The sequence below is a fragment of the Lissotriton helveticus genome, chromosome 2_1 (assembly GCF_964261635.1).
Source record: "Lissotriton helveticus chromosome 2_1, aLisHel1.1, whole genome shotgun sequence".
Lineage (NCBI taxonomy): Eukaryota > Metazoa > Chordata > Amphibia > Caudata > Salamandridae > Lissotriton > Lissotriton helveticus.
In genome coordinates, this window is record NC_136059.1 from 1,023,652,832 (window position 1) to 1,023,667,286 (window position 14,455).

The 14,455-nt window shown below is 39.3% G+C and overlaps 1 protein-coding gene across 1 annotated transcript in view; it reads right to left on the reverse strand.

Annotated features, from left to right (window-relative positions):
- Positions 1-666: 666 nt before the first annotated feature.
- Positions 667-14,455, reverse strand: part of RFK (riboflavin kinase) — a 78,199-nt gene continuing 64,410 nt past the window's right edge. Inside the window, exon 4 of the mRNA XM_078675790.1 lies at positions 667-8,099. Within this exon, the coding sequence (XP_078531916.1) occupies positions 7,972-8,099 (128 nt within the window). The 3' untranslated portion in view covers positions 667-7,971. The remainder of the gene's footprint in view (positions 8,100-14,455) is intronic.

Sequence of the window (14,455 nt, forward strand, 5' to 3'; positions counted from 1 at the left end):
TGTACCTCAGATTAATGCAGAAACTGAATATTAAGCCTTTTGGTATACCGTCCAAAATCGTCATCTCTGAAATCGGTAGGGTTTTCTTGTTTGTATTTAAAATATGTTCCCTAGCAGTAACACCTCCTGCAGAAAGCAACAAAAAAACACTGATTGCAAGGGATGACTGTTGTACAGGAATCTGTCTTGTCACACATTAAAGGGGAACTGATCACATCCGCAGGGCCATATATGGATCCTCCTCGAGGACCTAAATGCTTTCAAGGAGGAATACATGGTCTGTAAGGCTGGTGACTTTCAGAAACTAGCTTATTACTTTAAAAATGTCACTTGTGGTTGCTCCAATTATTGGAGGGATAAGGCAATTCTAGAAATCCGGCTAATAAACATAAGAGAACTTTCTCCTGTCTCGCCCCCAAGACTTTAGGGGTACATCAGGCAAACCTGGTTTTCAAAAGTCCATAAAACCCATATTTGCAAAGCACATTTCTTAAACTGTTTCCACGCTCATTATTTTTTCCATTGGATTGCATGCTACAGGTAATAGTTCATGTAGCTTTTCCATTCAATGCAGCTTGTTCTTATATGTGTAAAAGCCTCTTGTACGCATGTCAGCTGTGCACTATATAAACATCCAGTGCACACGCACAAAATAAACACAAAACGGAATTTTGAAAATAGTTTATTTTTCTTTACACAACATATAAAATGACAGTGTTTGTAAACATTTGCAGTATGGGCTACCACTTTGTAGCTCAGCTCAGCATATGTTAAAGAGACTGGTGCCAGAATTTATGACTACAAGTACAAATTCATACACGTACAAGCAGCTTGATTTAAGTGCAACTAGGCAAGGAATAAGCTGATCAATTAAGAATTTCCAATAAATATAAAACGTAATACTTCAGTCATGTCTGTTAACAAAATGATTTGGAAATAAACGTCTTCCTCACACTCCTGTAAACAAATTGAATCTAATGTTTTACATCAGCCGATTAGTATGATATCATTTAACATACAGTAACGTTTTTTTAAATTACAAATAATAGGTGGGTAAAAAACTATTAGTCTTTGTAATGTCCAGCAATGTAACACTTGATTATGCAAGTGAACCTGAAAAATAACCCAAATGTTATGACAACGCAAACATCAATATCTTATTAGCAAGACAGATAGATATGGCTCAAATATCTGCTAACTTGCAATTTTCCGTAGTTTTTATTTATACATAATTTCAGGATTTTTTTAATTTAACTAACGCAGCCAGACGATGGGACTGATTCCGAACTTCAATAAACAAATGCACATCAAGTGTCTCCAAATTTTCCACAAATATCAATTACAAGTGATTTGCAAATGAAATGCCTTATTTGTTTTGTTTACATTATGGTTGCATTTGGTTACATTTTACAGGAAGTGGTACTTTTTCAAATGCCAACAGCACAGCCGCGCTCAGATGAAGAAAACACACAACACGTTTGAATGATGTAACTCACATTAACAATGTACACGTTTGCATAACGCTAAAATATGGCACAATAAAGTGCCTATCTGGTTTGCATTCTTTAACAAAGTACCACATGCCACACATTAAAAGGAGAGTCGCCATGATCATATAGAGGAACAAGGCAAAAGGCTGAGTTACATTATAAGGTCAAGGATTCTCGAAGTGATTTGCAATATCTTTTTGACAGAGCAGGAGGTACTTTATTTCAATTAGAACATGATCACATCATCACCCTTCACATAAACTCCTTAAATCTTTGGTTACAGACATGGAGAATAAACATGGAACTGTAGTGCAAAATTAAAACACACCAAAAACAGTTAATAATATGTTGCAAAAATATATTAGAATCAATCAATTGTGAAACGGACAAAAAAAATGGTGTAGCACATAATCTGTAGAAACATGCAGAGATTCTCCCTTTCCTGAAATGACCTAAAGCATGCGTAAAATAAACTAGTTACCATAACTATCCCATTCTGCTAGTCACTCTTCGTTTCAGGAAAACAAAACAGAAGAATGAAAAATTGGTTCTCGTTTTTGTTATCTAAACTGAAGCTGTAATTATGCTCTGTGACCTGCCGTTCACCTTGGCTGCTTGCTGTGGCAGCAGACATTATGGCGTCACAAGTCAACTGTAATAACTTATTACAGTTGAGCCGCTTCTTCATGTCAGGTGACTACAATATGAAAACTGGAGAATGGCTTTTATATAGGGATTGCAGGCTTCCATGTATTATCTAATTATGGCATACCTTCTTGCATAATGAAGCAGCAAATATGGGCTCTGCTATAGCCTTAGGGCCCTTCGTAGTGGGCTCTACCGCCCATTAAAGGCCCACACCAGCTTTCAAGGTCTGAGCAGAAGATGAGGGCCTTTAACAAGGGAGCAGGCCTTTAATGGCCGGTAGAGCCCTATACGAGGGCTCTAAGGCTATTGGAACATTCAGCCCATTGGTGGAAGAATGTTCTACTTTGTAAAACAAAGGCCTCATGGAGCCGAGAAGGTTGAAATCCCTGAAGGTTGAAATCCCCTCGGGCTCCTTGAGGCCTTTTGTTTACAGCAACAGCAACAGCTTTAAACAAACATTGGAATGTTGGAGCTCCGGGCTTCGACCGGCCATTAGAAGCCCGGAGCGTGCCATTCTGTTCAATGGAGCTCCCAACATTCCAATTTTCCAATATGGTATACAAAACTCAAACTATCGGCTGTGAAGTAGTACATTAGGAAAGGGAAAGTTCAGACTTCTTAATCCATACCTTATTTTTCATACCTTAGTCACATTTAGCATAAGACCTGCATTTGGACCAACAAAAGAGATTACATTAACTTTTATTAACAGCTTGATTTAAGGCACTGCAAGGAAATGGATAAGGTATGGGTGACCTTGACTGATTTTCTTTTTAGAGCGTTGAAGTAATCAACAAAGCTAATTTTCAATGTTAAAGTCTAAACTTTGATTCAGACATTAAACAACAAAGTAAATATCTCCTCAAATAACGTACTTTGTACTGCCATCTAATTAAAATATTTCCTTCTCCATCTACATTACCTTTCTCTACCTCCAACATTCTTTAATATCACCATCATGCAATCAGCTGTTAAGCGCTCTCAAAAATGGTTGGGTGTAATTGAGACATCAATGGCTACAGAAGGGTATGTAACTCGTGAAGGTGGCAGTTCGAGATCACATGAAATATTTGGAGCTTCTAGAAGGGTGCAACTCAACACAATTCAGAGACTATCTTTAAAACTGCAACTGAAACCTGTTAATGGTGTGCATCAGCAAGTTCCCCAACACACTCCTCTTGCGCTCAACTAATGTTTAGTAACAGAGGAGGTCGTGAAAATATCATGTTCTCTGTCGTAACTATCACAATGGGTCTGATTCGCATACTTTTTACAGACCTAAAAAAAACACTGTACACTAAAGCACTTTATGAATGTAAGCTTAACTTATGGCAGCTGAAAATCTGCAAGTATGTCCAGCACCATTTTAAAATTAGAAGAAATATGGAATATTGGATGGAGCTTAACAAAATGGGTGAGCAAGGGTTGTATGAAACAAGTTCCAAAATGCTGGTGCTAGGATAGATAATGATTCAGAGGGTATTTGATTTTGCAATCTAGACAAAATCAACTTGACATTAGTTAATAAGAATGTTTTAGAAAAAAGAAGGGCAATTTAAAATCAGTACTTAATCGCAGAATTGAAAGCTGCAATGTTTCTAGGAAGGAAAAAATTTGCTTTTGTATTTCCACCTCCCACAGGAAAAATATATTGGCCCCCACCCCAAGAAAAACTGATGAATCTATTTTGCTATGTTTTGTAATGGAAACACTGTCAACATAATCACATCTCTGTACAGGACTACAGATTGCAAATGCCTTCAGGGTATTTCCCCGGACTGATTCAAGAACACTGTTAGTGACTTCCTGAGAATTCCAAGCAGCACTTAATTTGTGAGGGCCCAAGATATTTTGCAGGAGGCCACTGCTGCCTGTCCCCGCACTGGTCTCTCCAGTGCTAAAAAAATACAAGTAAAAACAACAAATTCTTACCACTTCATTCCATCAAATGCTGGACAAGTTGACCAAAATCCTTAAGAATGGCCAGATCACCCTAATATTATAATTTTCTTAAGTTGTATATTGAATTGTTAAACACTTTGCTAAAGTGCTTTTTTTTTTAAAATAGACTGACAGCCACTATGTGGCGCACTGCCATAAATATGTGCCGGTGTTACGAAATAGGTGCTATTGCCGAGCAGCGGTAACCACGGGCACAAATTAAGCACTGACTTTCTTTTTTATTTAATTTCGAATATTTATACATCGCAAACTTGACCTGAAGGTATTGTAGAGCTTTACATGAGCACTAGTTAAATTACACAAGAACACATTCCTATTTTTTGTAGGCGTGGGGAGATTAAGTGATTTGCCCAGAATCACAGGATGTGGAGTTGACCAAGAGGCTCGACTTTGTCTTTTGAGGTGGATTTTTTCTCATTCACCAGAGATTTGAAGGATGGATGTCAAGTTCGCATTTATGTTTCTAATTTACTAGAGCAGTGTGCGCGCATAGAAACCGAAACCGAATACAGAAACAAATACAGACCTCCTTCCTTCCTTCCTTGTTGGCATGATTTAGATAAATCTATAAATATATGTATCACGGACTCCTGTCTATGAATTGCATAGATTAACACATTTTTGGTGATTCTTTTAATTTCTGCAGGAGGAAATTATGTTTCAACGTAGAAAAAAAACATTCCCTTACATTCTTAAGAATCATATTCTGATTCAGAACCTAGGAATTTCCAGACCAAATTTGTTAGGTAATGCAAGACAATTTGTATCCACTTTCAGATAACATATTTAAATCATCTAGAGTCAAAAATGTATTGAGCAATATCAATAAATGACAATGTGTTTAACACTCCCATATACAGGACAAAAAGAAAATGCAAACGAATAATCCAGTGTTTGTATAGTTGACGGGAGGCCCCTCCTTAACGGCATGATCTGCAAATTGGTGGTTTCCGTGACAGTTGTGATCTGCCACAAAACAGTTCCAGATCAAACCGACCTCAAGGGTTTAAACTTTCTAATCTAGAACAGTAGATACAGTTAACAGATTCCCTTAAGTGAAATTTAGATCTTGATCCACAACTATGGTTATGCTTTTCTCCAGCCTCATAAGTGTGTCCGTCATGACTTAAGCACAATAGTAACATCAGTACAAGATTCATTTCACTTTCTTGAGTCAAGAGACTACAGCAGTAAAGTGTTATGAAATTGATAACCTTGCCCCGATTCTTCAGGGGGAAAGTGCCGGTCCTCTGTTTGAAATTCCGAATTATTTCTGCAGATCTACTGTTGGCCGTACCTGCAGGCAGACTTGTGTAAGCAAGGGTTATCTGAGTGAGGCCCGTTTGGAACTCACAATGCAGGTTGCTAAATAAAAATGAGCAAGTTAGGCTCCCACAACAACCACTGCATTAGCAATGCTACAGGCGCATATTTATTACTGGAGGCCACAGTAAGCTACCAAGCCTGAAGATCAGGCCTAAAAAAATATATAAACCAATAGCTTGCCCATTTTCATAGACAACAGATTATTTAGTCTAGTCTATCATATGTTGCAAACGCTTACATGTCCAAAGAAACAAGGGTTTTCGCTTTGGTTGACTGTCTTAATCTGCTCTGCATCACTGCTCTAGGGTCCCCCTGACCAGACAGTTGGCATGCACGTGCCGATGCAGGTGCTGTAAGTACTCATTACTATTAGAGGGATCGTAGTAGACACTGAGACACTATACTAGTTAGATTTTCATGTTGGAATAGGATCAACATATTGGTGAAGTGCTGCAAATGCTTTATTCACTAATCACCTACAAAACATAATATGGCAAAGTAAACTAGCTGAACTGGTAAACACAAAGAACAAAATGAGAAAATCGTGTTTATCAGAAAAACTGAAACAATTGGCCGAACACAGGTGAACCGAAAGATGGATTAATCCTGGTACCCCATTTGTTAACTGACAAATGTATTTATGAATACATTACAAAGAGTAGATGCCCCCTAAGCATTGAAAATAATGCAATGTTAAGTCTACACTGCAAGACAAAGGTGCTAGACTTAGAACCCGGAATGTATGTAAGCAAACATTTCACAAACTTAACTTCTGCCATCACGTTTGGTTGATAACCCAACTTGGATTTTGTTGCAACACTGCAGCCTTCATTTTCAACATTATGACCATGACCCTAGCAGGCAATCGTATCCCACTGTTCAGCCGAACATTTCAAGGTTCCCAGCCCATATTTTTGAAAATTCATGCAGTATACCATTTGACTACCACAGTGATACTCAAACCACAGCCCAGGTTGAATTACAGCAAATATTTAAGTTGGTATTTTGTGAAATATTTTGACTCTTAAAGAAAGCTGCAAGACAACTGACATTGTAAGAAAACAAGATGCTAGGGGTTGTGTGGCGACAGGTGACAATTATACAGTGAGATCAGCACAAAGTACACCGAGATAGTAAAAAAGGGGGACCAGAAACAAAAACGTTCAATTGCACTTCAGGTTGCCCGCAAAACTGACCTTAAATGCTCTCCTAAAAAGAGAAAAATGAAGGTACAACTTGTGGTTAACTGAGGTTAATAATGCAAGGCACTCTGTGTCTAGAAGGAGAATCATTATACGAATGAGATGTAGGAAAATAAATACGCAACATGGAGACACTAAGACAAGAGATGTGCTTTGGAAGTGTACAAAAAGCATGGAACTGCCTTGGAGATCATGTAACAAAACTTTAAAGCCAATAATAATTGTCTCCCGATAAAGGGTCTTCTCTTATGGAGAAGAAACGTGTGGAATAACTTGGCATCAAAAAAATCTGAACATCTAGCTAGCTGGCCTAAATAGTTGGCTTGTTTTGAAAAGTATGTAAAGAGATGTTAATAATTGGTTCAGCACATTACAATCACCAAAGCTTCACAAATCACAAGCCCCTGCACCACACTTAATTTTATGCCATAGATTTAATTGTCAAATATTCCCATTACAATCATAGAGGTCACTGGAAGGATAAAATAAGACCTACTAAAAAACAGGACCAAGAGCTATCACCAAGCATTGGTGTTTACATTGTACAGGCTCAGTGTTTTCTCTCATTCTAATGTGTGTGTGTGCCGTCATATTAATAAGAGTAAACCTTGTCAACATGGCACAAAATATAGTCATCTATAAGGAACGGACAATGGCTACAGACTGAGGTCACTGAAGAGCCATACAAACAGGTTTTTAGGATAGTTGAATTTTACTTCTTTCATTACATAAGTGCAGGGGAAGAGGAGGTGTGCCCAATCGACAAAATCTACTTTAGTTGGGGTCACGAAATTAAGCGAAAATAATTGTGCATTTTAGAAACAGTAGCAAGCAGTGTGTACTTAACACAGTGCTTAATAAATGGTCAAGACTGCCATCTAAAATATATTTGTATAAATGTAATACCAATTTTAATAAACTGTATTGCCACCATTTTTGCTTGTAACACCTACAATCCATGAGAGATCATGTAATATTTTTGTGACGCATTTCTTAAAGTTACAAACGTTTGCTTCAGCTAAACTTACAATAAATAAGCCTACATTCTTCTCATCACATCTTACGTTTTCTGTAAAAAAAACATTATGGAACTTCCAAACAGGTATTCTTCAAATGAAGTTAAGGAGTAGAAAGTATGAGAAAACTTGGTGCACTGGCAAAGCGGACATCAGTTTTCAATGCAATGCTTCCTAACTCTAGTGCAATACTTGTCGGATAAGTAATATGGTACAGAATATATACTGGAATATAACATATATAGTGGCTGCAGCAATTGATTCTCAAAATAAAAATATCCACATGATGACAAATTAGGATATGAAAAAGGCTGGAAGAAAGGCTGGTCAATGACCATTCATTATATTGTTTCCAGTGTTGTTGAAGAACTGGTCTTTGAGTTTTGTGAATTCTGGCAAATCAAGTTGTTTCTTGGCCTCTTCAATGTCAGAGTGTATGGCAGAAATTAGTGCATCTGCAGAGATAGAAGAAAGATAAACGTTACCTCTATCATTTGCTAGCCATCAAATTTTACAAACAGAAATTATGAAGTAAGAAAGTTAGAAGAACTGAGTGTGCTCAAAGAGCAAGATCTTTCAGAACATGAACTTGAAACGCACAGTTTCCACCTCCCACGCACATCAGCCATAATTTCTAATGCCTACATTGTCAATTCAACCTAAATGGAGTCATTTCCCAAACGGTAGGAAGTACAAGTCTAGACTATAAGAACACAGTGGTCATCTTTAGTGGGGAACCAACATTTCACTTCCTAAAGTTCTGCTCTACATTTTTCATGCTCTAATTATTTAATATGCGTCTTAACATGTTCTGCATATACATACACCACACTTTATATGTTATTCACAACTTTGCAACATGTCTCATTTGACCAGTGATGTCGGCTTCAAAATTATAATTGCGAGGTCCCCTATTTTATGAGCCCATTGGGGAGCTTTAAGTTAGGTTGGTGGATGTGGTGATAAATAGAAGACTTCAAACTAGGTAATTGATAGACATTTCGGCCTAAGGGTGGTCTTCCCTTTAACGTTTTGCCTATTTGCCTCCCTTTTTTGCTGAAATTAGTTTTTGTTGGTCTTCGGGCTCTGCACACTTTACCACTGCTAACCAGTGCTAAAGTGCTTGTGCTCACTCCCCTAAACATGGTTCGATTGGCATATACCTAATTCAACCTAAATGGAGTCCTTTCCCAAACGGTAGGAAGTACAAGTCTAGACTAGAAGATTACAGTGGTCATCTTTAGTAGGGAACCAACATTTCACTTCCTAAAGTTCTGCTCTACATTTTTCATGCTCTAATTATTTAATATGCGTCTTAACATGTTGTGCATATACATACACCGCACTTTATATGTTATTCACAACTTTGCAACATGTCTCATTTGACCAGTGATGTCGGCTTCAAAATTAGAATTGCGAGGTCCCCTATTTTATGAGCCCATTGGGGAGCTTTAAGTTAGGTTGGTGGATGTGGTGATAAATAAATATAAGACTTCAAACTAGGTAATTGATAGACATTTCTGCCTTAGGGTGGTCTTCCCTCTAACGCTTTGCCTATTTGCCTCCCTTTTTTGCTGAAATTTGTTTTTGTTGGTCTTCGGGCTCTGCACACTTTACCACTGCTAACCAGTGCTAAAGTGCTTGTGCTCACTCCCCTAAACATGGTTCGATTGGCATATACCTAATTGACATTTAATTTACTTATAAGTCCCTGGTAGAGCAGTATACCATATACCCAGGGCCTGTGAATTAAATACTACCAGTGGGCCTGGTCCTTTTTGTGTCACCTACTCAAGTGGCACTTCAAAATATGTCCGAAACCGCAGCCTAAATGCAGTTCTAAATTGCCATGTAGACTTGGCATTTAAAACCCCTGGCCAAGCCTTAAACTCCTGTTTTGTTACATACAAGTCACCCCTACAGTAGGACCTAGGTAGCCCATAGGGCAGAGTGCTGTGTAATAAAAAGGTTGGACACAAACTTTTACATGTCATGGTAGTTAAAAACTCCTAAATTTACTTTTGACTACTGTGAGGCCTACCACTCCCACAGGATACCTTTGGTGATTCCTTATTACATTTAATAAGCTGTAATTCCTAATTAGGAGCAGGTGGATATAGCATGTTTGGTACCTATGAAATTGTAATGATAAACCCTCTTTAATGGCAGAGTCAAATTTGTCATTACAATTTTAGAAATGCAACTTTTAGAAAGGTGGCATTTTTTCTGCCCTCGGCCCTTTGTGCCTTCAGTCTGTCTTGGGTCACATGACTGGGTGTAGCCGACAGTTAGACTTTGTCAATTCCTCCCAGACAGTCACACAATTGAGGGATATGTGTGCCTCAATGGGAAAATCTACTAGCAGGATGGGGGAGTAGCTAAGGACAGCCCCCCTTTAACCGGACTAGCATGTGCTCTGCTTTCATACCAGGGGTGTATCAACTTTGTACTGTCACTGCAGACAGCTTTGAGCCATGGTAGAGAGTCGGGAAATTCCATGCACTTCAAAGAACCTTTCTAAAAACTACTCCCACCTTCCGGAAGGGCACCAGGGTATACAAATAGGACCTTCAGACCCACTTTTCAGTTCACTATTGGACTTGCGGAATGACTGAGCACTGCGTGCTGCTGTGACCTGCTGTGCGCTCTGCCACCCTGCTGCTGTATCTGGAAGGACTTCTTTGCTGTCTTGAGCCTGCCTTGAAACCTCAGAGGCCAGCCTTGTATCTTCATCTGCACCCGGAATTCCCAGAAGTGACTCCAATGGCTAGTTTGCTGGCTTCCTGTCCAGAGCCAAAGCGGCATAAAAGGCACCCACCCTCTTTAACCCGCACCCAGACCCAGCCGGAGTCAGTCCTGAACACCCAAGAGGTGTACCACCAGACCTAGACCCTTGGTTGCAGTGCTAAAGGTCCTCAGACGGGCAATTGTAAAACTGAGGACTTAGACAAAATTTGGCCAAAAAGTGCTCTTAGAACCAGGAGACCGGGACCAACATGCACCCCTATCCACCCAACATGCATCGCCGGATGGATTGACCTTTGTGGCTTCTCCTGCTAAGTTCACCTCCGCTGCAGTAAATCAGTGTTAGCGGTCCTTCGACAAAGGGGTATGCAAACTTGTGGAAGAGTCTTCGACTACAGCCCTCTGCATTATCCCACTGGAGATTTCAGTGACCTCGTCTGAATGCAGAAATCTTCACTGCGGCTTCGACCAAAGGCCATCCAATCACAAAACTCCCTTCTCAGACACCTCCAGCAGCCGTGCCCCACTATACTTTACATTCTCAGAACATTTTCTTCAGGAATTTTTCAAAGTCCAAAAGGTAAGCGCCGACCAAGCCCAACCCACTTCTGGTATCCGGACCGCGCTCCATCGCGGTCGGCCTCAACTTTCGACTTTTGCCAGGTCTCCTGCGACTAGAGGTCTTAGTTTGTTGCTTTGATCTTTTAGACACTAGTTTTCATAACTCTGTTTCTACCAATTGGATTTTTGTCATTTTACCAGCAAATCATAAATTAGAATGTACTTAATTTATTAAAATTTGCTTGGGATTTTTCTTCTGTTGTGTTTTCAATGTATTACTTTTAGCTTGTTGCATAAATACATTACACATTGCCTCTTAAGTTAAGCTTGACAAGCTACCCAGGATTAAGCGCAGGTTAATTTAGAGACTTTTTGTGGGTCACCCTACACGGGTTTGTAGCTGTTTGACCATGATGCACACCCCAGTCAACAGACAATCCAATTTCTCACAGTAACCCTTTACATCAGTGTTTTGTGACAAACTACAGGTGTTTACAGTATTAACTTTCTGTTTGAGGTTTTGATGCTAATGAGCTTTTGGAAGGCAGGCAACAGTCACCAGCAGTTGGGGCTATCCTGAGACGTGAACTGTGGAAGTATAGTGTTTGAGGGAAGATGGGAGGAAATCTATTACACAATCTGCAGCAATGTAAACATACTATAAGAGCTTTCTAAATATGTTATATGTCTTGCTTGTATAACTTGGGCCTTCAAGAATGATTGGAATGCATAAATATTTTGGTGAACTTCAAACTTTTTTACCCTAGAATATCAGAGGTACATACAATTATCCTAAGGATAAGTGAATAATAATTTTTTTTGAAAGTCATTAGGTTAATGATACTACAGTCCAAGAAACTTCTTTTTCTGTCTTGAGACAGTCAACGTTTGCCAAAAGAGGGGTATAAAGTGCTAGTACTTCTTATTTTTAACTTGTTCACATTAATTGCTCATAAGGGATTCATAAGTCCATGAGTATTAAACATTAAAAGGAAGTTTCAGACTCTGTTGAGCTTTTCAATAGTATTGAAAAATTGAATATCAATCATTCTAAACTCAGCTGATCATGGAAAAATGTCAGGGAATATGCTGATTAAGCTACAACACTGGCAAGTAATTTTATTGCTTTATTTAATGTAGATCTCAACATTGTTAGACGCACTGCACACATTAACATAGTTGGTGTTTGATGTACCCTGATGCTTCACAATATAACAATTATTGGGCGGTCCATGATGCGTTTTCTCACTGAATGTTAATTTTACATGATTACATTTACAGACCTATAAGATAGTGTAACACATAGTTGGGCTGGATTTTGCCCAGAAATCTTTTGTTTTATAGAATAGTACTAATAAATGTTTCATTTGTGCAGGTCTATATTTATCAACATAGGTGGGACAATTGCAGATAGAATTCTTGGATTTCTTTAATCGAAAATTCAGGTCTCTAAAATAGAATACAAGTGTGTAGGAATCAAAGGAATACACTTGATGGATCTTTATCTAACTGGAGAGGAGTACTCTGGTTACACTTCAAGAGACATGAATAATGTTGAAAAGTGAATGAAAAGCATGGAGGAGGATTATGCCCACATCAGAAGTTCCCCTATACCTTTGAACTAGCTCCTGATCCAGAACTAAAATTCCTGTCAAGCAAGACATATGCTAGGAAATATTTTTTACGTGAGAGACCAGGGATATCATTTCTATGGGCTGCATATAGAAACACAATCCAGAATAATTAAAATTGACTAACAATGACTGAAGATTAAAAAAAAGACCCTTTTTGAGTTTTGCAACAGTGCAATTACAAACAAAAACTCCCCACATTACGGTGGAGTGTAGTACATATTTCTGGTATATTCACTTTGATAACTTTATTTCGGTCAAAGACCATAAAAGTGCAATAAAATATGTACAAGCAGGATAATAAAACATAAATACTTCAGAATTAAAAAGTTATTAAACGTTGGTTATCAAAGGAATAGTAAAGCATAAAAACAGTAGTCCATTATTCCTTATGGATAAATGCAGTTCTTCTCCGACACATGCCGAATAAAAACCGGGAAACAGCAAAAACAATGAGAGGGGCAGTGTCATAAGTTAGGACTCTACAGGCATGTACACAATGTCTAAAACCCAGGATTTTGCATAATGGGATAATCCAGCACTTCCGGATTTCACTGTATGCTGGGCAAAAAAAGAGGATATGTATAATGTCTTCCCTGGCGTGATTACAGGCAGGGCAATTAGCCTTCATCGTTTTTGTCCATCTGGATGTGAATGCCCCAACCGGTAAGGAGCCCTGCCTCAATTGAATATATAGTTTTCTTGCCAGTGGCGGCTGCACCAGGTCCAAAAACGCCTCCATCCAGTATTCAACTTTTGTTATGAGGAACTCAGTGGACAATCTGCCCAGGGAAGTAGAACAGAGTAGCAGTTTGAGGTTATGGGATTTTACAGCTGCCACCAGTACAGTCCTCTGCATCCTCATACAGCTGTCCTCCGGTGTATCCCAAAGTTGAGGAAGACCAATTTGGTAAAGAAGAGTCTTAACGTGTACCAACCAAGGTATATTCTTGTTCTTTAACTGCCCCCAAATAGTATTGAATTCTGCTCTAAACGGTTCAAGCTCCGGCACAGACCAGAGCCTTCTCCAATAGAGCAAAGGTCGAGCTGCCACCACATCAGTAATAGGTTCCAGACCCAGGTCCAAGCGTAATGGTAGCAGGGGCGTGCTTTGTGGAAGACCAAACAGATGTCGCATGAAAGAGTGCTCGACTTTCATTAGATTACATGCATTGGTGTGTCCCCAGAGTTCAGCAGCATATAAGGCTGCAGACCTGACCTGTGTTTTGTATATCTCTAGGGCAGGGGTAGCCGGTTTAAAAGTTGAGGCACTATGGAATCTGCCTACGGCACCCATAATCTGTGCAAGTCTCAAGGAGGATTTAGAGACTTGTTGGTCCCATGTAAAATATTCAGTCAAAGTCACCCCCAGATATATAAAGGTCTTAACTCGCTCAAGTGGGGTTCCATTAAATGTGGGGTTTGGGCGGGTGCGCCTCGGGGGGGTTGAAGATCATAAACTTGGTTTTCTCCAAGTTTATCTCTAAACCCCGCGAGTCGCAGAAGGAAACAAACCCGTCCAGAACCCGCTGGATGCCCGATGATGTCCGCGACAACAAAGTGTCGTCCGCGAACATCAAAGCGGGCACCCTACCAGTAGCCAGGCGTGGAGCATCGTTATCCCTGACACAATTGAGTCTATCTATCAGGCCATTGACATATAAGCTAAAGAGAGTAGGGGCCAGTACGCAACCCTGGCGTACTCCCCGGGTAACAGGGAAACGATCGGATAATTCCCCGTTTTTCCAAACTCAGCGGATCATGGAAAAATGTCAGGGAATATGCTGATTAAGCTACAACACTGGCAAGTATTTTTATTGCTTTATTTAATGTAGATCTCAACATTGTTAGACGTACTGCACACATTAACATAG